Genomic DNA, 23748 nt, shown 5'->3' with positions numbered 1-23748 from the left:
TCCTTTCTAGTGTGGTGAAGCAGCGTAGTAGTTATACTTGTTATGTGATTAAACAGTTTCCAAGACTGAGATCCTAATTACAACAAGAAGTAAGACAGCAAGCAAAGGTTTGCAACCACTGTTATTTTTATCACTGTCAAATCCCTGCAACTGTCAAGCAGATATTGCTTGTAGAGGTAGAAATTAACCATGATCTAAGTTACTATATTACAAATAGGAATAAAGGCAACTAAGGCGATTGCTTAGCACTGGTATTTGGTAGCGGTTATGGAATTAGGTGCCCACAAGAATGTGCAACTTTATATGGAAAAGAGTTACCATTCCTGAAGGCTAGTCTGCTTGCCTGGAACTGGTGGTGGATCTGCTAAAGTGCTCTTGGTTCTGTTTTTCTGTGCTAACGAGTCTGTTCCTTCTCCTTCCTTTCACTCCTTCCGTTTCCTATTTTTCCTCCTTTTAGACAAGATAGGGTTTTCTGTATAGAAGGCTATTGAAGTAGTTGTGACCGAGCAGTTTAGAAGTAACGTTTCATCGTTTTCAGCTTCAGTCCTAGACTGTCCATTAATGATCCTAGTCTTCTGGTCTCTAGTTGGTCAAAGCCAATAAAAAATTTGGCTCAAAATTTAATTAATTAATTAACAACAACAACTGTTTAATAAACTACCTCCCTTAATTAATTAACAACTGTTTAATAAGCTACCTCCCTTTTTGCTTAGTAAGACTTGAGGTGATATGCATTTGGGGGTGCAGATTCTTTTCTTTTTTGAATTACCTATCCTTTCTGTACAATATGCTGTGCTGCAGATCTGTGTAAGGTATTTATGGTACTTTTATGTATGTGTTGGGGGCAAGAAGCAGTAGCCTGTTCCTATTGTCCTCCAATCTGCTGTGCTTGGTGGTCATAGATGGCAAATAGGCTGTGTTGAATTGACATAACTTGATAAAGAGAAGGGAGAATTTAGTAGGAGCACTGGCTGCCCTTGTCCATGAACAAATGTGTGAGAATTTAGGGCTGGCTATCACTAGGAACAGTTCCAGCTCTTCCTTCCAGAGAGTTTGATCACAGGCATAAAACCAGACCACCCAAGTGAGGGAATGAGATGTATCTTTCTTATCTAAGCCAGCCAGTGCTCAAATATTGAAGCCAGGTTTCCTGCAAATGTGATGATCTATCCCTAGGACGATGAGCACATATTCCTTTCAAGTTTTATTTTATTTATTTTATTTCACAACATCTATATACTGTTTGATTGTAATAAAATCTCAGAGTTTGCAGAAAGAATGAAACAATGAAATTATCAGTAAAAAGCAGTTAAGTATTTAAAATATTCACATGTTTTCATTCTGGTAGGGAGATAATTAGAGGAACTGGTCATTCCTCATAGAACTATATGGAGTCCGAATAACCCACTGCTGTGGGTTTACAGTAACAGCCTTCTGCTAGGTACCTGTTATTTCAAAACCTGACCTGTAGTTTTACAGTGTGATTTTGTCTGACCAGCACATTCTGGGTGGAGTTTGGACCAATGGCTATAAAATGAAGGAGTCAGGTGAATAACATAGTCTATGCTGAAATGATTTAATCACTTGGATGAGACAAGTCATTTTTAATGGCATCCCAAAGTGCTCTGTTTTCTTCTACATTGTTTTGGCTTTACATTTTTGCCACTCTTCTTTGCTGAATTATGTCATTCCACTAATACTGGCTTGCAGCAACTTCAGTAAGATGTCTCATGTTGGGAAATTTATCTTTAGAAAAGTAATTTCAAAGTTTTCAGACCCAAGTGTGGTTTTCCCTGCAACCTGGAACTTGAGACTTTATTTATTGTGGGGATCCCCAAGTTTCTCCTTCCCTGCCTGACACCCTCCCCACTATCTTTCTTCTTCTCCTCTGTATATAGTGACTTTTTAACTTGGTGAATATGACCCACCTGAAGACAGGGCATGACCCATTTCTAGGTCATGACCTACCAGCTGAAGACCAGTGCTTTAAAAGAAGAAAGGTGTCTTTGGAGCACCACCATTCCTGCTGTATTCCAGCTGCAGCAGCTTTTGTGCAGTTGGAATGGACCTTGTGATTTGAAGGAGGCCGCCAGTTGAACCAAGCTGAGCTTCAAGGAACTTTTGTTGTGGGAAGGATTATTCCATGATCATCAAACGTTTGGCACATCTATGCCCTATTGAAATAGCTCCCACTGAGAAGTTTTGAAGCTGAGAGTACTTAATTCAGAGCCTGACTTTTCAGTACCGGCAAGAGGCAAGTAACCATCCACTGCAGCACAAACTACTTTTTTTTTATTGTTAAATGGATGCATACGCTGGAGAAACTACAAACGAATCTGCAAGTTTGTCAGGTTTCCCAGGAATGTCTTTGGCAGGTCTTTGTCTGGAACGTTTTCTGGAGACTAGAACACTTATGCTTTTTATGCATGTGCATATCCTGTAAGCTGGTAAGCTCAGCAAGCAGGGAAGGAATGTCATGGGCCTTTAGCCAGATCAACTTTGGTACACACACAGATTTCACACCTCTCTAGCCCTTTAGTCTTTGCTCTCATTTTCCTCTGGCTTATAGTTGTAAATACAAATGTATGCATGAAATGAACTTGCCTAAGGGTAGATCTGTACTGTATGGGTGTGGCTGAAAATGAGCCTCAGTCGACAACAGAATGGCCTTTTTTTCTCCCCAAGAGAAAAATTATTTGCCCTATCCACAATTAGATACTACAAGTCTTAAGGCCAGGGAATAGTGCACCAGTGCAGTTATACCCTCTCCCCTGCCCCCATTATTGGCCATAAATACACTTCATGTTTACTTGCCTTTCTAGTAGAAAGATTGGCCATGAGAGATGAGAAGCACTGGATGCGGGTTTGAGGGTTCTCAGTGACACAGAGCGCCTTACATCAGCTTAGCCTAACTGTGACCGTATCTAGACAAGGATAACTTGACTACTATAATCCAAACTACAGCCCAATTGGATTGTAAACCAATCAGTGTTGGATTGTTGCAATGTGTTTGTGTGGGGCTGCTTTTGCAACCTGTTCAGAGGTATTCTGATGTTGGGAGAGGTATTCATCTGGAATACCTCTCCCAACATCAACCTACCTGGACTCTTAAATCTTCATCTTCGGCCCCTCTCTGGGTCCCACCTATGAGTGAGGCTGAGGGGGCAGGACAGGGACAAGGAAGAGGCACTTTTCAGTTGTGGCTCTTCATCTATGGATTGTTCTCCCGAGCAAGGGCTGGCCAGTGCCTTCTTTGACATCTTTTCAGCACCTGCTAAAGACTTGCCCTTTTATCCAGACTTTTGATAGACTAGGATGATATTGTGTATTATTAACATACTGCCAAAACTTGCTGTATTGTAAGTCCTTTCAAGACCTTCATATAACAAATAACTAATTTATTCATCATCATCATCATCATCATCATCATCATCATAGTTTATTTCATTTCATGTGCCTGAAACACTGCAATCAGTTTTCCTTCCCTTCCTTACATCCCGCCCCCAACTTTTCCAGTAAAAAAACCCTTCATTTGTTCAGGAGTTTTCTACTTCGTTCCTTATTTGTGATTTACGAATTACAATTAAAAAGACCTATTGGCATTTTTTTTAATAAAAAAGAAGAAGGGGGGGGGAGTGATGTCGTCATATATCCATGACAGTCTGAAAGTTCATTAACTGAATGGGAAAGACTGTCACTATCTGATAATTCAAAGCAGAGCTGCTGTACAGATGCTTAAGTATTACGGGCTACCCAAGGAATCCACCAAGCTGGCAGGCTAATTATAGCAGCTGAAACAAATCAGGGCACGGAGGAGTAACTATCAAAATGAACGAAGCTGGTGGGCTGGTTCAAATATGCCTTGTGTGCTCTCCTTTGAATCCATTGCCTGTATTTAATTCTGCTGTAATTTAAACACCTGTCTACACGGAATGTGTGAAATGTCCTTACCCGCCGCACTCAACTGTTTACACACCTGCCTTACTTGGAAAGACAACTTTAAAATAAACGGTGTTTTGATATTGGAGGGAAAATGCAACAAGGTAGCACAGATGGGGGAGAATAGGATAGAGTGGTGAAACAGCTGACTAAATGCACATTGATGCTGGTGGGAGAGATCTTATTTTAGCTGTCTTCATGCAGCGCTTCTTTACTGGAAATCAAATCTTACACGTTACAGGCTTGTGTGCATCCACAAATGCACAAATTCTGCACTATGAAAATACAAATTCTTCAGTTTGATTACATTTGCAAAGTGCACATTTTAATGCTGCTTTCAGATTTCCAAAAAACCTTTGTGTTTTTTGTTGTGTTTTAGCGGGAGTTGGGCAGGGCATTTTCTGAGCTGACTTTTTGATCTCCTAGTTCCAACTAGAACCACTCAGAATCTCGTAATATAAATTTGGGTTGCCTGGGGCAAGATAAAGCGACTAAACAAATAAATAAATAAATAAATGTCACTACAGCCTGCTAGTTGGGTTTTGGTTAAGTTTGCATCTTTCATTTATGTGTTGATACAGCGGCTGCACAATAGGTGGCAGAATGTTTGCACCAACAAAGTAGAAGTAAGAAGGTGTCAGAAGAGTTTAGCAGGGATATCCCAGTAGAGAGAGATAGAGTGCTCTTCAAAATCACACTATCGTCCTTTTGGAGTCTTAATGTTGTGGATTATCCTCAAACATACTGAATCTAACCAAGAGTCCACATAACTCTTACTGTCTTTATAATGGCAGAAGAATGCTGAGAGGGAATATTTGTAGCTACTTGGCTCTTAGGGAATTTTTTTATTTTCTCCAGAGGTTCATCTAAGATGAAGCATTGCAGAGGTGGGTCAAAACCATGGTGTCTATTAACACAAGACTTATCTTTACTCCATTGATGCTTTGGGAGCTTTATCTTTTGTTTTTGTTTTTATGCTCTGGTTTTGAATAATGTTGCAACAAGTCCTGAGCTCTTGGGACAGGGTGGGGTTGGATCAGAATCGAAGAAAACACAGTTCGGTTCATAGACTATTTGTGTCATTCATCTTAACCATTACAGTGATGAAAGGAAAGGGATAAACTCCAAAGAACAATGACGCCATATTTATAAATATTTTCTTTTGTTGTTGCATTTTTATCCCGTCCTTTCTCAGTGGAATTCAAGGTAGCATACATGGCCTCCCACCCCCCGCCCAATCTCTGAGGTAGGATAACTTGAAAGTCAGTGCCCGGCTCAAAGTCATCCAGTAAGCTTTGTGGATGAATGGAGATTTGAACCAGGGTCTTCCCAGACTTAAATACAACTACCTTTCCACTACCCTGCCCTGCACCCCACTGACTATCAACATACAGAGACAGTATCTGTTTGATCAGGGATTGGGCACCTGTGGCCTTCAAGGTATTATTGATTCCCAACAACCCCAGCCAGCATTGCCAGTAGTCAGGGATGCTGAGAGTTGTGGTCCAACAGCGCCCATGTGATAGACAATGAAAATATCTTCACTCAAATATATTATAATCCAAACTTCGTCAAGTCTCTTGAAGTGCTTCCCCTTTTTTTCTTGTTTGTTTTTAGTTAACAAATTTGAATCTGATGAGCGGAGCTATAAACAGAGGAAATGTAACTTCTCCCAGTTACCGATCACCCCTCAACCAAGGAAACTCATTTTGGGCCTTTCAAGCACACACCGGTGACATCAGGCCTGCATCTTTGACAGTGAGGTAAGTTAACAACATTAGACTGAGAATACTAATACAGTGTGTGGAAATGCTTTTCAATATTACTAGTTTGCAAGGCAGTGACTGAAATGTAGCTGCAGTTTGAACAGGTATAATAGATGGGAGGTGCCATTTGAGTCCACAATGAAACCTGAGAATAAGCTTTTGATATTTATTCAGTGCTGAGATGTGCAGATTAGGTAACAGTATCAGCTGAAAATGGGCTGTATTTTTTTCTGATAGTAAAATTCAGAATCCCTTTTCTCTTCCATGGAAAGTCTTCTTTTTTTTTTTTTACATTTAATAATAAATTTTATTAGTTTTCATCCAATTATACAGATTATCCCGAATACAACAAATTATGACTGTTTTGGACTTCCTTCAGCGTCTCTGACAATCATCCATATTTATACCTTTAATACACATTCCCTTCTTACGTATTGCCAATATTCCTCCTTACTCCTATTATTTCTAATAAACAATACCTATTTGTTTTTTACAGTGCCTCTTGAAATCCCACTAGCGTTGTGTTAACACCACATGTATTTTTCAGATAATCCACAAATTTTTCCCAGTCCTCGATGAACTTTTGATCTTTACTATATCTAATTTTCCCAGTTAATTTGTCCAGTTCTGCATAGTCTGTCAATTTTAATCTCCATTCTTCTATCGTCGGTATCTCCTCTTGTTTCCATTTCTGGGCCAACACAATTCTGGCTGCCGTTACTGCATATTGGAAAAGCTTACAGTCCTTTCTTCTTATGTCCTTTCCTACAATCCCTAAAAGAAAAGCTTCAGGTTTTTTCACAAAAGTATATCTTAACATTTTTTTCAACTCATTATATATCAATTCCCAAAAGCTTTTCACTTTCTTACATTCCCACCATTGATGAAAGAACGTCCCTTCTTTTTCTTTGCATTTCCAACATTTGTTATCAACCTTATACATCTTTGCTAATTTTACAGGTGTCATATACCATCTATAAAACATTTTCATCACATTCTCTTTCAGTAACGTACATGCCGTAAATTTTATGTTCTCTTTCCACAGTTTTTCCCAATCTTCAAATTGAATGTTGTGCCCAACATCCCTTGCCCACTGTATCATTACCGATTTGACCTCTTCATCCTTAGTATACCATTCTAGCAATATCTTATACATTTTTGACAGAGTTTTATACTCATTATTTATTATGTCTTTTTGGAAAGTTGATTCTTTTTCAGCGTAACCTTTGTCCTTCAAGTCTTTTTTGAATGTTTCATTTACTTGAAAATAATGCAGCCAATCGTTCATATACTCTTTAACTTGTTCATATGGCTTCAATTTCCATTTCCCTCCTTCATTGGTTATCAGTTCACCATATGTACCCCATTTTCCTCTCATATTAATCTTCTTAACGCTCAATATCTCTAATGGAGACAACCAATGTGGCACTTTTGGTTCCAATATATTTTTATATCTTTCCCAGACCTCTATTAATGAACCCCTGAAGATATGGTTTCCAAATCCTTTGTGAACCCTTTTTTTATCGCACCATAAATACGCATGCCACCCAAATCTGTTATCAAAACCCTCAAGGTCTAATAACTCATTATTTTCTAACTTTATCCATTCCTTTATCCAGCATAAACATGCTGCTTCATAATACAGTCTCATATCTGGCAGCGCGAAGCCTCCTCTTTCTTTTACATCCGTCAATAACTTAAATTTTATTCTCGGCTTCTTCCCCTGCCAGATATACCTTGAAATCACTTTTTGCCATTCCCTGAAGGTTCCTATACCCTTTAATATGGGTATGGTCTGAAATAAGAACAACATTTTTGGTAGCACCGTCATCTTTATCGTGGATATTCTTCCCCAAAATGATAATTTCATTCTGGCCCACACCTCCAGATCTTTCTTAATTCCCTTCCAAACCGGGATATAATTGTTTTGATACAAATCAATATTCTTAGGTGATAACCAAATTCCCAAATATTTAACCTTTTTCACCGCCTCTATCTCAGTTCGTTGCTGCAATAAATCAATCATATTTTGTTCCATATTTTTTACAATAATTTTAGTCTTTCTCTTATTCAATCTGAATCCTGCCACCCTTCCAAATTGTTCCATTTCATCTAATACCTCCTTCACACTTTCTAATGGTTCTTCCATAGTCAGTACCAAATCATCGGCAAAGGCTTTAACTTTATACTCATTTAGACCTACCGTTACCCCTTTTATTTGCTTATTTTGTCTAATTGCATTTAAAAAGACTTCCAGAACCGTTATAAATAACAGTGGTGATAGTGGGCAACCTTGTCTTGTTCCTTTAGATATTTGTATATCTTCCGTAATAACATTATTCACAATCAATTTTGCTCTCTGCTCTGTATAGATTGCCTTTATCCCATTGTAAAACTCTTGTCCCACCTCCATATATTCTAGGTTTTTCAACATAAATTCCCAAATCACATTATCAAAGGCCTTTTCCGCATCTACAAACATTAAAATTGCTTGTTTATCGCTCCTATCAGACAGATATTCTATGACATTAATTATGTTTCTTATATTATCTCTCATTTGTCTGCCTGGTAGGAAGCCTGCTTGATCTTTGTGTATAAGTTTTATCAGTATCTTTTTCAATCTCTTCGCAAGAATTCCTGCAAAAATCTTGTAGTCTATATTCAGTAATGAAATAGGCCTATAGTTCTTAACTTGAGTTAGATCCGAATCTTGTTTTGGGATTAATGTAATGTACGCTTCTTTCCACGTTTCTGGAATGTCTCTTTCCTTTAAAATATTGTTCAAAACTTCAGTCAGCGGGGTCTTCATTTCTTTGTAGTAGCTAGATGTAAACCCATCCGGACCCGGAGCTTTTCCTCTCTTCAGCTCCTTTATCACTTCTTTTACTTCTTCTTTTCCTATTGGGGCGTTCAGCTGGTCTTTTTGGTCTGTCGGGATCTTCCGCACCATTTTCTCTTTTAGATATCTTTCTATTTTCTTCTTATTGTTCCTTTCTTTATTTTTATATAACTGTTTGTAGAATTCCAAGAAACCTTTCCTTATTTCTTTCGGATCAGCTGTCTCTTCTCCATTTATCTTAATTTTGTTAATTGTGCTCTGCTCCTTTCTCTTTTTAAGTTGCCACGCAAGCCATTTTCCTGATTTGTTTGCAAACTCAAAGTTTTTTTGTCTTAACCTTTTAATGTTCCATTCAACTTCTTTGTTTATTATCATTGCAAATTGAATTTGAAGAGTCTTTATTTCCTGCTTTATTTTCAAATTGTTAGGTTTTTTAATCATTTTTTGCTCATTTTCCATAATCTGTCTTAAAATCTCTTTTGTCCTTTTTTCTTTGTTATTTTTCCTCAATGAGTTTTGCTGAATAAAAAATCCTCTCATTACTGCCTTACTTGCGTCCCATACAATGCTCATTTTCGTACCTTTGTCAATATTGTCCATAAAATATTCAGATAATTTCTTTTGTGATTTTTCAACCATCTTCTGATCATCCCATAGGTTATCGTTCAATCTCCACCTGAAGGTTCTTTCTTCAAAACCTTTTAACTCCAATTCTATAGGATTGTGATCTGAAATAACTTTGGCCTGAATTTCAATTTTTTGGATTCTTGGAGTCAGATCATTTGATACCCAAATTTGATCTATTCTTGATAGAGACTGATTCGGTTCTGAATAGTACATAAATTGCTTCTCCAATGGGTGTTTAAGTCTCCAGATGTCAATCAGATTACAGTTCTTCATCATTGTAAAAAATGTCTTAGGCAATTTCCCTTCATTGTTCTTTACTTCTCTTAGCCTATCCATTTCCAATGATACCACACCATTCATATCTCCCATTATTATAATTTTTTGGTCCACATATTCAGATAGTTTTTCTTCCAATGATCTATAGAAATCAGTCTTATTTCCATTTGGTGCGTAGATCCCGACAACTATCAACTTTTCGCCTTGCCAATTGATTTGAACAGCTATGATTCTCCCTTCTTCATCTTTAAATAGTTGGTGAGATTCAATTTTATTTTTGATATAAAGGACCACTCCCCTTTTTTTATCTTTATCAGAAGAGATAAATTCATTCCCTAGTCTTTTGTTGATCAAAATTTTCCTGTGCCTTTTTGCCACATGAGTTTCCTGTAAACATATAATGTCCAAATTTTTCTTTTTTAAATATTGTTCAATTTTGTTGCGTTTCTTCTTATCATTCATCCCATTAATGTTCCAATTCCAAAATTTTAGCGCCATTCTTCTTTCAATTAAATAAATTTAGATTATTATCTTACAATCTATCTACTTCTTCTTGTTCCTCTTCGTCCTCTTCCTCTTCCGATTTTCCCCCAATCTGTTCCTCTTCTTCTCCTAACACAAACTCCTTCACTGGTCTTGCTCCTCCTTCCGCTCCCTTGACCTCTTCCTCTCCCACCTGTAGTTCTTTATATCTTCTCATGAATTTCCCTATTTCCTTGGGGCTTGTCAGTCTTTTTTTCATACCTTTATAAAAGAACGAGACTCCTTCCGGAAATTCCCATCTAAAATCAATCTTGTTTTTCTTAAGGATTTGCACCAGTGGTTTGTACGCTTCTCTTCGTTTCAACAGTCTAACTGGTATATCTTTAAAGATGATTATGTAGTTCCCGTCTATATAAAGCCTTTTCTCTCTATTTCTTTGTAAGATCAGATTTCTCATCTCTCTGTCCTTAAATGTAATCAAACAATCTCCCGGAAATTTCTTTGTTTTACTTGTCCTTATTTTCATTCTGAATGCATTTTGTACTGTTTTTGCAACTTCTTCCTCTGGCAATTCCATCCACTGTGCAATTTCCTTTATTAGTTTCTCTCTTATGTTTTCATTCTGCACCTCCGGAACTTGTCTCAATCTCAAGTTTACCTCCCTCTGTCTCAATTCATTCATAGCAATGGAATCCTTTATTTCCTCCTGTGCTTTGTTTAAATCCACCATCTCGTTCTTCATCTTCTCCTCCTCCCGCTTCATTTCTTTCATTTCTTGCTTTGTCCTCTTTAGCCCCTCATCCACTCTTTTCGAAACCTCTTTGATCTGTCCTTTCAGTTCATTAACTGTCTCATCAATTTTTTTATCCATTTTCCCGATTTTATTATCTACCTGTTCTAATTTTGTCTCCAAATTTTTCTCACTTTGTTTTATTTCTGCGAACATTTTCAATATTTCCGTTCTAAACTCTGTTTCCTGCTTTGAAGCTCTCCTATCTGTTGGTGTCCCCCCCTCAGCCCCTTTTTTCGGCACATGTGACATCTTCTCCAATCCCAATTCCCAATATTATCTAAGCAAGCCAATTAACAAAATACTTAAAAAACAGCAAAATACAATTTCCAAATGTCCAAAATATTAATCCAAAGTTTTTAGGGCAATAAAAGGAGTTTGATGTAGAACCAACTTTCTAGTTGGAGACGCTTCCACAACAAATAAGAAATAAGAAATTAAAAATATCCAATTCTGTAGATTTATCTTCTTGCCCCCATTCGGGCTAATCCTCAGCAAGCCAAAGAGAAAGTTTTATTGTAATCCAACTTGAGGACCCACTTGTAATCCAGGAAATAATGCAGGAGATAATGCAAAAGCTTGATTTAAAGTCCCAAATTATAATCCAATTTTGTAATCCAATTACTTATAAGAGACTCCAGCAACCGTCCCTTAGAAATAAGGGAATTCGAAGCATATCCAGGGGAAGGAGATCTCACAGGGAGCAGTTGTTTCTCAAATCCTGCTATATTACCTCCACAGCGGAAAATTCCCAAAGAAAAACAAGTTGCACTGTCACAGAGCATCCACTGGGGGAGTCAGACCTTCTTCTTAATTTTTATGAAAAATTTATCTCCAAGTCACTTATCCTCTTTTTTAATTTCTCAGTTTTAAATCCATAAACAAAGGAGGAAAAAAATATATGTGTATAACCCAGCATCCACCAAAAAGACACTAAAATAACTCCTTTTTTCTCTCTGCCAAAATACTCTGCGTAGCTGGTTAATATGGCGTTGATAGATCTTCTTTAGCGTAACAGTTCATTCACAGAAATATAAACGGGAACTCAGATACATCTAGGACACTCGTTTAATCTCACAGTCCTCTTCTGTTCCCCCTTAGTATTTCCTTTCCACTCTTATAAAAAGTTACTTTCTTTAACTTTGTTTGCAACAGTTTCTTATTGTTAGGGAGAAACGGAAACAATAGCCACTAGCGGCAGCTCACTTTCGCTTTCTGGCTCTGCTTACCGTCATGCGTCTTTACTGATTCCAAACGAACGCTGAACTCGAAATCTTCTCTTTATTAATTCAGGACTTCTCTTGTATTTCCAAGCCGATAATCCAATTTATATGTTGTAAGTCCGAATTTCTTTAATTTGAGAGCGGAGCGCTGTTCCCTTCAAGCTCGGGGCTTCGCTATTCAGCCGCAGCAATGGCTTCCTGATAGCCAGCTGTCTCAATCCGCCGTACTCTTCACCTCCTTTTCGGAGGCTACCTGACGGCCGGACGAGCAGCTTTCAGGCACCACCGGGAACCTGGATCTCTGGACACCCTCCAGAGGTTTGACGGGGGGTTTTTACGCCCAAAAAACCCCCCTTTTTTGGCCGAAATAGCTGGGGTTTCCCTCCCGGAGAAATCCCTCGCTTGTGTCGGGCTCGCGCTCCACCGGAAGTCCTCTGTGTTCATCCATGGAAAGTCTTCTAAAAGGGAAGTGTCTTCCCTATCTGCTTAGGAGCGAGGCAAGCCAACTGTCTGAAGCACTTGGCCAATGGGAAAGACAAAGCCTTTTGGGCTGTCTGCCTCTGAGATGGCAGGCAGATTTCTGTTCTTGTAGCCTGAACATTTTTGTGTGTTCTCAGTGGAGAGGGAAGGTGTGTAGAAAAGCAAGAAAGGCAGAATTTACAAGTTTTTAAGTTGAGCTTTCACTTTTTTTTTTACCTCTTTACCTTTTCAAGAGTTTATTTGAGCTCTACAGTATTACTATTTGTAGGGACGTGGTTGATGCTGTGGTGTAAACCACTGAGCCTTGGGCTTGCTGATTGGAAGGTTGGTGGTTCAAATCCCCACGATGGAGTGAGCTCCCGTTGCTCTGTCCCAGCTCCTGCTAACCTAGCAGTTCAAAAGCATGTCAAAGTGCAGGTAGATAAATAGGTACCGCTCCAGCGGGAAGGTAAACGGTGTTTCCGTGTGCTGCTCTAGTTTCACCAGAAGCGGCTTAGTCATGTTGGCCACATGACCCGGAAAAACTGTCTGCGGACAAACATCGGCTCCCTTGGCCAGTAAAGCGAGATGAGCGCCGCAACCCCAGAGTTGTTTGTGACTGGACTTAACTGTCAGGGGTCCTTTACCTTTACCTTTTTATTATTATTTGTACAGGATAGGATCATCCTTTTCCTGAATTATTCAAAAGAATACATTGCTTCAGTAGAGAATAAGCCTGTCTAAAGTGTGTGCATGCATGTATTTTTGAAAGTTCTGTAAGTGAATTAGCAATAATAAATGTTCCTAGAATGTGGAGGTGGTGCACCATATCATACGTGTATTTTCTAGTGCTGTTTCAGTTTGTGAACTCGAGCTCATGAAATAACTGCTCTGAAGCAGAGAAATGAAAACAAAAAGTTTTCAATCCTGAATCTAATGAAAAGAGGGACATATTTGGGGCTGCTGATTTAGTCTGTGACCAAGGTTTGTTAGTAAACTGTTTGAAAAGTAATTCTGAGGTGTGAAGACTCCAGAAGTGGCTTGGAGGCTGTGCTCCAAACAGACCTATTGACTGAATTATGGAAGATCCGTTTTGTTTTTGAATCTGAGGATCCCTCTCTCCCCTATTTAGAGTTTCAAGAATATTTCATTTGTTACTTCTGTAAGTCCCCGGTGCTTCTAAAAATGTGATGTAAGAGGTTGATTATGTCAAACTTACTCCAAGCATACTGGTCCTGCCCTTGGACACTGAATTACAGAGTTCAGTGAATTTCTTGTGCTGGTCCATGGGTCTATTGGAAGCCTGTCAGACACGAAGATGAATTTTGCACAGGCATCAAAACATGTAACTAAGATCATGGAAAGTTGAGCAACACTGGATTAGTGAAGCTACTTGTATTCATCTGTCCATTTTCTAAGCATTGGCCTACATCTAGAAAGTGCTAATTCTTCTGGCAGATCCTCATTTCCTATGTTTCTTGTTGTTTGTTTCTATTTCTGTGTTTTTAGATTTGTAGGAACATCAGATAAGGGGTGGTAAATTTGTGCCTTTATGGCCCCCACCAATCCCCCACCCAAACTATTCAGTTCTCACACAAAGCAGAACTAAAATGAGACACCTCCCATTCCTCCAATAATACATTTTTATAAGCAGAACTTCCATTTGTAAGTGAACACCTCCCCCGCCCCAATTTGGTGACTTATTCAGTGGCCTCACACTTTTTATCCCTCTGAATTTAAAGTATGCAGCCTTCTGTTGTTGTTTCATCCCTCATCAGATGGTTGCTGAGCTACTGTAACTGCTCTACTGTCCACTATCCTTCACTGCTTGCACTGGCCCAGACACACTCTGTTCTCTGGCCACATGCTCTTGACATGGCAAACATTGCAGCTGCCACATCTTCTGATTAACTAGAAGAATCCTAGCGTGGGAGAAGCTGTGGAGTTTCTATGAAAACACCCTTCCTCTCTGTTCCCATTTTAAGCCCCGTTGTGAGCCTAAACACAACAGTGAGTAAGGCCCATTGAGCACAGTAGTAGCAATTGCTTCTGAGAAAACAGATAAGGTTTTTTGTGTGCTAAGGTTTCCAGAACCCAAGGGTTTTCCAGAAGTCACAGCTTTGGTTGGCTATAGTTCCTTCGCCCTAAATTCATCTTACTCATTCTCTGCTTTTTGCTGTACTACCCAATGCCACCCCCACTAGAGGAAAATATCCTTTTTTATGGCCTTCCTTGCATATTCCGTAGCCACCAATTATGTTTATTCCCTGAGGAAGCTTTAACCACACAGTATTTGGAGAATGATCTTAGCTCTGTGTTAGAAATGGTATCATGTTCAATCTCCAGGATCCCTCGGTAGGACTGGGAAAGCCCTGGTCTCAACCACTGGAGAGTCGCTGCCAGTCAGAGTAGACATTCCTGAGCTAAGTGGGCCAGTGGTCTGACGACTGAAGGCAGCTTTTTATGAACTGTTTCTCTAGAAGGATTGTCCATCAGAGTCAAGGAGCATTAAGGCAAGTTGTTCCTGGGCCACCACAGGGCATAGCCACATAACTGTAGCCTTAAGGGATGGATAGCAATCCATGGCTTTTGACTCAGTGGGGCTTATCCACTCCTGCGGTCAAATACCTACTTGCAACTACAGCATCACAACTTGCACTGCCTGTGTATTGGCTTTACCATACTGGAGAAACCTGTGTCGGCAGCTCCAGTTGTACCTCCACCTCTTCTGAAATAGTTCTGAGCCCATTATTGCGGGATGGCACAGTTTTGTGGCCAGTTGTCTTTTGCAGCCTCAAGTCTTGGCTTTGTCAGCCTGGGGCCTCAATGGGAGGTAAAGCAGGAAGCTTATATCTCTCAGCGGTTTGAGGCCTGACCCTGCAACCTCAGATTTCCAGGCACTAATGAGCAGTTAGTTTTCCAAGGTAATCAGGGATATTAGTTGCCAGAGAGTTAGGTAGAGTGCAGTGAGTTCCAAGAGCCACTTTTGGCCATGTATTCTGAGTTAACAACAATAGCTCAAGTGATGGGTGGGAAGAGAGGGGACAGAATGTTATCACCATGGCTTTCATTTATGGTGGGTGACATCTACTTGGGCACTTGGTTAACTTTCTTCTCTGAGGTCTCTGTGCTGCTGTACATATTAGTTCTGCACCTGCACAGAGCAGCATTATGAGCCTTCTAGAGATAAGATGCTGGGAAAAACCTTGGCATGGAGGTCTGCCCCAGGGCAAGGGTACTTGGCTATGAAGGCGGGACTCTTCTCTTCCTGCTCAGTTTCTTTCTGATTGCCACAAGTGAGGGTAATATACATGTACAGTACTATATTTTTGGAATATGTGGCACCCAGATAATTAACAGCTGATCGTCACTCCTCAGCTTACTTTCAGGGTAGCATTCTTTTCATTCCCATTGTCCTTATGCTTAGCTTTTCTTGGCTTCAAGCTTTGTTCAGATCGCAGCTGTAAGAAGGATAAATGGAAGGGATGAAAATCATACATCTTCCCTTTCACTAATTCATCCTAGTTATCAAAAATTAGTTTACTTCAGCTTCACCTCTCTAAATTTTCCTCTATTTATTTTTGGGGTCATAGCTTTAACTATTTTTTACTCCATTGCCAACAACTTAACTATTATTTATTTATTTAAAGGATTTTAGCCATTTAAAACATGTTTAGCCCACTTTTTAGCTGAAAGGGCTCCAGGGCAGCTCACAAGAATCACTAGTAAGAAAGTCTCTGTCCTCTAAAGACATAACACATAAGGAAAAAAGGGCTGGGATGGGAAGAGCAAAAAAGAAATTTCAAGCACCAACACCTAAATTTACAGTTCAGGTGGTCTGATGGAATGACTACAAGTAGGTGGCAATGAAGGAAGGCCAAAGGCAGCTGATTTTTCAGCAGAGGCCATATGATATTTGGGCTTCCCTTCTTTCCCTCTACTGGTCACTCTTTCATATTATTATGTTAGCTTTTTGGTTCTCTGGAGGACAATACTTCAAGTTAGGGAATGCATAATTGTTTTCCATCTCAATGCAATCTGTATCTGATGAAGGTTCCTTCCTACAAAGGTTTATGTCACATTAAATTTAGTTGTCTTTTATGAGAATGTCTGTATTAACCTTTGCTGGATCTTTTGCTGCTCATAAACTTTCCACTAAGATTTTAGTTTGCTTCATTTAGTCATCACATTTTTTTATCTCCCAGACTATAGTTTGGAGGACTGGGAATGAACCTTGTGCTCCCTTCTCTTCTTCTCACATGCATGTCTTAATGGAATACTTTCTGGTTTGGCTAGTCAGCTTGCTGGTTCAGGCACAACAGCAAAATTTTGAGCATGATTTCCAAACTAGGAGTGCAAACTCTGGCTTGATCAAGCCTGGGAGTATTCCATTAAGCCAAGCGCTAAGGGCAGGAGAGACCTCATGAGTCCAGAGATTGTTCCTGCCCCTCCAAACCAAACAGTGATTGAATACAGTCATTGAGTTGCTTACAAAGAGTGTTCTTTTTATTGCCAGTGGTTGACATAGGGCTTGAGTGTATGGGTCCCCCCCTTTAGTTTCCACTTTTGCTTCAAAACTGAATCTCCCACCCCTATTAGCTTCCACTCCAAACGAAATAAAATTGTATCAGTTGGTTCTGGCTATAGTGTGCATACCTGTAACATTGCTGAGTAAATTTGATTAGGAATGGGCTGTTGGTTTGTCAGATTATGCTGATACTGCAGCAACTGCCATACATTTTTCTGCTGCTCTGTTTGCAAATAGATACTTGAAGGAAAGTGTGTGTGTGTGAGAGAGAGAGGGGGGGTGCGGTGGGAGTGGGGGAGGCACTTTCCATGGTTATATGAATGAAGTATCAAATTATAGCATAGAACACACAGATTTCCAAAAGAAACTACCAGTTTGCTCCCCAAACCTGATACACACAAGAAAAGGGAGAAGGGAGATTAATGCATGTTATAGCTATTGAATCCTCTCTATCTACTGTTAGATTCCTGGCGTCGTTTTATTAAAGCGAGCCTCCTCCGGCCATCAGTTGTGTTGCTGTTACAAAATATTTCATAAATATATAAGTTTCTCAGGTTTTCTTTTTTTAAAAAAACCTTTCATCGCACAAACCAAAGGACAGATTGAGTTGTTGATGTGAAGGGTTGCAGAAAAGAGAAGAGGGAGTTAGGCAGTTATTTGCAGAAAGTGAACCTTGCAACATTTTGCTGCTCCTCAACATCTGAATTAATTTAGAGCTTGTTCATATTGCTTCTGTTTTAGTCATATACTATATTATATGCTATATAAATATGTATACTATATTATATATTTATACTATATAATTATACTGAATATGTGCTTAGTAATATGAATTAACTGCCACAAGTACAAATTGCCAGTTTGTGTGACATTGGCACTATAAATTTCTACACAGCCCTTCACCCAAAGATTGCAGAGGCCAACCTTGCATTCAGAGAGGTGTATCATTCCCATTTTAACAATAACTCCTTTGTTTCTGGGTCATGTGACCTCAGGTACTTTAATCAGTAGGAGCCTTTTGTGTTTAAAAGGTCTCAGATTCGGCTTTACCGATGCCAACTTCACTATCTTCCTTGAACAAAAGCTGCTGGAGCTTGCTCTAGTTATTTATATGCTGCTCTCTAGGGAATACCCTCAGCTGCTTTCACTATAATGCCCCCTACTCTAATTTCATAACCTCAGCCTTAAGTTGCTGTACTTGGTTCTCAAAGCTCTGATGTTTGCACCTGGCCAATGTATATCTTATTTGATCTTGGTGCAAACAGCTGTATGGTGCACTTTATACTGAATGCAGTAAACTAGGTTTCTAACCGAAATATCTCCCCCATTTCTGTGGCTAGCTATGTGGCAAGCAGATTTCTAGAAAGACAAGTGTAGAATTTGACACCAAGCATTTTCATGGCAGAAGCCAATCTGTTCAGCTTAAAACACCTGGAGTTGCTTTATCATCATCATCATCTTCATTTGTTCTCCAGTACATCCATTCAGGGACAATACAGTGGTACCTCTGGTTGCGAACGGGATCTGTTCCGGAGGCCCGTTCGCAACATGAAAAGAGCGCAATCTGAAGCGCTGTATCTATGCAGGTGCACGGTGCGATGCGCGATTTAGCACTTGTGCGTATGCACGAGTGGCGAAACCCGGAAGTAACCCTTTCTGGTACTTCCAGGTCGCCGCGGGACATAACCTGAAAGAACATAACATGAAGCAAATGTAACATGAGGAATAACTGTATATCACTCTGTTATATAGGAACAGTGAAGTTGTGGTCTTGGACACATATATTCAGTCTGTTGAGATCTTGTAATCTTATGCCATTAGTTCACTTTTGTTTCACCTTGTTTTCCATTAGAGCATCAGAGAGGGATATGAAGTAAAGAGTTAAATCACCTTCTCTGCCTATAAAATAACATAAGAAGAGTCTGCTGGATCAGGCTAAAGGCCCATTCTGTCTAGTCCAGCATCCTGTTCTCGGTGGTCAGTGGGAAACCAGCAAGCAGAACCCCAGGACAGGAGCATTCTCCCCTTGTGTGGCTTCTGGTATTCAGAAGCATTATTGCCTCCAAGTGTGGAGGCATGTGCATCTGAGATGTTTTGTCCATTTTAAAGATGGAGACTGAGAGCGAAACTCTTTCAGCTGATCTAGTATTTGAATCAATATCTTGATTTATGCAGAAGTTAGGATCGGAGTTGTCCTTGCAACTCATTTTTGCTGTTCTGAACAACTGTAAGAGGTTGTGTGTGGGAAAAGATGCCTGTGTAACCCTGAAGAATGAAAGCAGGAACTATGTGCTACTATGTGCATAGAAGTGTCAGCTACTGGTGCATTACTAAGCGATCCTGTCTTGTCTCCTCTACTCACACCTGTGTCTTCATTGACATACTTACTAACTTCTGGGTTTTATCTACTACTGGTGGCAAACCTGTACCTTCATGGCCCTTGTACTAGGTGTTTCCTGTTGGAAGTGAGACCCGGAGTGCAGGGAAAGTGTTGCCTGATGCTCCTCTTGCCGTTCAGTTTCTCGCTATCACCTGCTTGGATGGGCTTGGAGGCTGCCAAACATGCTGAAGTGGTTAAGTTTCCCACAGGCTCCTCGGGAAGCTGTGGGGGAAGAGTGGCTCCTGCCTGATGTGTTTTCAAAGTGAGCCGAGTCTTTGAAGTTTCGTTTTAGCAGCTGCCAGGTATTTTTGCCTCAGCCCTGTGCAGTGTTTCTGAACCCAGCCTTCATATGCTGCATTCTTTGCTGCACATGCCAATGTTTGCAGATGGGGGAAGGGAGGAAAATAATTAGCCAAGGGGGTAAAAGGCTTTAACCTAGTTCTACTTCGTTTAAAATTCTTTTGGCACAAGCCCTCTCTTGCTCTTCTGCTGCTTCTCATGTGACTCACTCGAAATATTTTTCTAGGTGTTTACTAATATTTACTGGGATTTTTTAAAAAAGCTTCCCTGGTTCTGCAGTTCAGATTTGTTAGTGCAGTGTTCTGATACTTTTGTCTCTCTAAAACATGAAGAATGTCGCAGATACATTCCTTGAAGGTTTAGAGGATCAATCCTGCTTTAAAGAAGAGAAATAACCTTAGCTGACGGAGAATGGCTTCTTGGAAAGTTAGAGAGGATCTGGCTGCCAGAGATTATTTCTGGGAAAGACTGATGTCTTGGGACAGCCTTTTCCAATCTAGTGTCCTCTAGATATTTTAGGCTGCAACTTGCTTCCCTTCCAGCCATCATGGCCAGTAGTCATGGATTCTAGGAGTTGTAGTTCAAAACATCTGGAGGAGCACCAAGTTGAAGAAGGCTGCCTTAGGCCTTGGTTTATTTGGGGGCTATGTGAAACCAACTTACACTCCTGTCTCTTCACTATTGGGCTTTGTAATTTCCATCTCCCTCATGCTTTTCATCTTCACTTTTCTCTATAGAACAAAGTATGTTACTGTGGATCTTCAGTTTTAAGCCAGGACTGTGTAACAAAGGCAGTGATGTAAGTTGTCACTGTGGAAATCTGAGGCATGCAGTTACTTCTTTCTGTGAAAATTCTGGTGGTGTGAAAGTAGGTACTACTTACCTGTGCTGTTTAATTGAGTAGTATTACTAACCAGTGACTGGAGAATCCAAGAATTAATTCCTTTCTGTGCTACAGTGTTATTGTGAAGTTTGTGGGCCAATATATCACTAGAAATGTACTTTAGATTTACTCTTTTGTACAATTGGATGAATAAACACCTCTTTCAGCACTCTAGCACTCCAGAAAGAGCTGTTATTGATGCATTGGACTAGCTTTCTCCAACCTAGTGCCCTCTATATGTTGTGGGATTCCAGCTCCCATCAGCCCAGACAGCCTATGGTCAGGCATGATGGAAGTTTTAGTTTTAGTCCAACAATATCTGAAGGGCCCTGCTCTACTGTGTCCCAAACAGAGGGCCGCTTAGGTTTTGCTTTGCCTACTTAATGTGGTCTCAAATTTAACTCAATCATTTTCTGGCTAAAGTAAAATTGCATATAGTACACATGGCAGCCGTAAGAGTAATTCTTCCATCTGTGGAACAGTTTTTCATGTGTTTTGATTGAGTTTATGTAATATACCAATAGATGAATTGTGCTCATGCTCTCCAGATAATCTGCTTTCCCTGTGCTTTGCATTTGTTGGAATACTTTGAATTTGGAACATTGTGGCATGCATTATCTACAGAGGCACCTCTTCCTCTTCCCAAAATAATGGAATAGCAGCAGTTCTCTCATTCATGCTAATCTCATCACATGTATTCTTTATCATTAAAATGTTCCAGCAGGCTGGGCCCATGTGCAGGTGCATGTGCAGGCATCCAGAAGCCAGGACTGCTTCCTGTTCAGTGCACCTAACCATTTGGCTTTGGCTAATTGAAAGAGAGGCTGCTGTGTGCTCTCTGATTCAGCTAATCCAAATCACACAAAGGGGATAAGCATTGCTGCCATTACTACCTCTTCTCCTCTGACCTGATGTGTTGTGATGGGATGGAGGCACTGAACCTCTTAACCAGATGACCCCTCACTTTCCTTTTGACTTAGTTCCCATATGTTTTCCCATTTGTTTTCAAAGCTTGATTTTCTATGAAAGGAAAAGAGGGAGGAGAGGGGGGAAATGAGACACTCAGCTGCCAAATATTTCCCAGCTCATAGAGGCCAGTGTTACAGTACTCTTGGCACAGGTCCACAGATGCTACTTTGGGCTAAGTCAAAGCCCACTCTGCCAAAAGCTAGATATTTAGGAACTGGCAAATTCTAGTTGTTCTGAACATGATAGTGTGGGTAATGTCAATTGAATCCAGAAATAGTTTAATCTGAATGTCTTTAGATTTTACTTATACAGCCCTTCCAGTGTTTCACCTCTTCTACTGTTTCAGTCCATCTTTGCCAGCTAACGTTTTGGCAGACCTACATCATGCGTGGCCACATTCCTCCTCTAGACCGCCATGCTTGGCTTTGGTCAATTGCTTCAGGCTAAATTTCCAAAAGTGTAGCCTGCGCTGTGAGGATGTCCTGCCTGAACTCCAGGAGAGCATTCTGATAACCTGTTAGGTGGCACTCTCCCCTTAGATCGTGAGGCAGGGCCAAGCTTCTGTCAGCAACTTCTCTAAGAGGAAGGGTGCTCTGAACCAGCCATGCCTGAACCAGCTCATCTTGGTTCTGCACGCCATGAGCTTGGTTGGGTTCATCTTTTTCTTACAGTGATTTCCTCCCTTTTTTCTCCCTTTACTCATGTATCCACAGTCCACAGAAGAAAGACCTTCAGGTTTGGGATGGAAAGAAACTTGTAGGTCACTGCCACTCCATCTTCCACCCTTCCCCAAACATGGGGAGTAGAGCCGTGGTATTTCTTTGCACAGGCAAATACCAGGCAAAGCACTGACTCTTCATGGTTGTGATTCAACACCTGGAAATTCAAGCCATTGTACCAGTGCCTCATTCCAACAAGTGCTCCCGAGTATACTTAATAGAGGGATTTTTTTCTTTCTTCTTCTAAATAAAATGAAATAAGCCATCCTGGACCTGAAGTGAGTGAACTAGTCACTTGGCTAGCAGTGCTTCAGGATGGAAATGCTGAAATCCTTTTTTGGCTTCCATAAACAAGAATTTGTAGCATTCATTTATTTGTACAAGGCATATTTCCACATTCCTTTCAGAATTGGAATAACTTTTGCCATTTTTACTGCATTGTATTATGCTTTTGCCTAACTTTGGCTCCATGGCTGTTTCCCAAGGTCCTGGTGCACACTTTAGGGTGCAGGGCACATGTCTATAGATGCAGGGCATCTATATCCAGTTGGCTAAAGGAAAAGAGCTTGACCAACACCCAGGCTGTACTTTCATGCCTTAGACCCTTGACTGTGTTATGAACTGGACAAAGAACTCACTGATTCCCAGGCAATGCCTGGAGCACTTGGGGCTTATCCTGGACAATGCACAGTACAGAATGTTCCTTGCTGATAAACAAAAACACAAGATTTTTCAATTGTCAGTGACAAGACAGCAAAGCATGACTATTATGACCTTGGCTCAAATATTAGACATGATGGTCATGTCTCTCCTCCGGACCTCTGCAAGAGCTTCTTTTACCACTTCCAGTGTACATAAGAACATATAAGAATATAAATATGAGAAAGCTTCCCTCACACATCTGAAGGGTGATGATCACAGACCATATCTACCTAACACTGGACTTGTGGTTGAACTCACATAAGCAGTCATGTAGAATGAGTCAGAATTAGAGAGCCCATAGTAACAATGGTCCAACAGGAAGCCCTCCTAAGGGAGCATGTGGCTCAACAGACTTGATCTCAGTTGGAGTTCTGCCCAAACATAAAATGGTTAGAGCTGCTTGGTGGCCCTACAAACATTCAGGAAGAAGGGGTGTGTGGTTCTGTTAGTGCTTTCTGTCAATCTGGTGGGTTCTACTAGATGGCTGACTGGTTCAGTAAGACATCAATCCAGGAGTTGGAATGTGCTCTCAAGCTCAAGATCTTCGGATATTTGGTATGCCAGTTTGTCTGACTGTTTCTGGACCTTTTTGCCTTCACAGAGATCCCGTACTCAATTTATAGAGACTATTCATGTCCAGTACTAAATTGTCCAGAAGCTCCTGGAGGCAGGACTTTTTTTAAAGCCGGAATTCACCGGAACCAAGTTCCTGCATGGTGCTTGGGGCTACGCAGTGGAGGCGATGCTCCCCTTTTTCTAGAAAAAAAAAGCCCTGTCTGGAGGGTATTGAACAGGATGGCATATCCTATAGAAGCCCATAAGCACAGTTAAATAACTTCCTTCCTTACAAAGGAGAAACCACACA

At 40.3% G+C, this 23748-nt stretch overlaps 1 protein-coding gene across 6 annotated transcripts in view; it reads left to right on the top strand.

Annotated features, from left to right (window-relative positions):
* Positions 1-23748, top strand: part of TTLL5 (tubulin tyrosine ligase like 5) — a 111730-nt gene that overhangs the window by 61704 nt on the left and 26278 nt on the right. For 5 of the 6 annotated variants that reach the window (XM_053378940.1, XM_053378931.1, XM_053378922.1 and 2 more), the window contains one exon: positions 5557-5702. In XM_053378940.1, the coding sequence (XP_053234915.1) occupies positions 5557-5702 (146 nt within the window). Of the gene's footprint in view, positions 1-5556; positions 5703-23748 lie in introns of those variants that run through there. The other variant, XM_053378977.1, reaches the window with a different exon arrangement.

Source organism: Podarcis raffonei, chromosome 1 (genome assembly GCF_027172205.1).
Source record: "Podarcis raffonei isolate rPodRaf1 chromosome 1, rPodRaf1.pri, whole genome shotgun sequence".
NCBI classification, from domain to species: Eukaryota; Metazoa; Chordata; class Lepidosauria; order Squamata; family Lacertidae; genus Podarcis; species Podarcis raffonei.
This window is presented reverse-complemented; position numbering and strand designations above follow the sequence as displayed.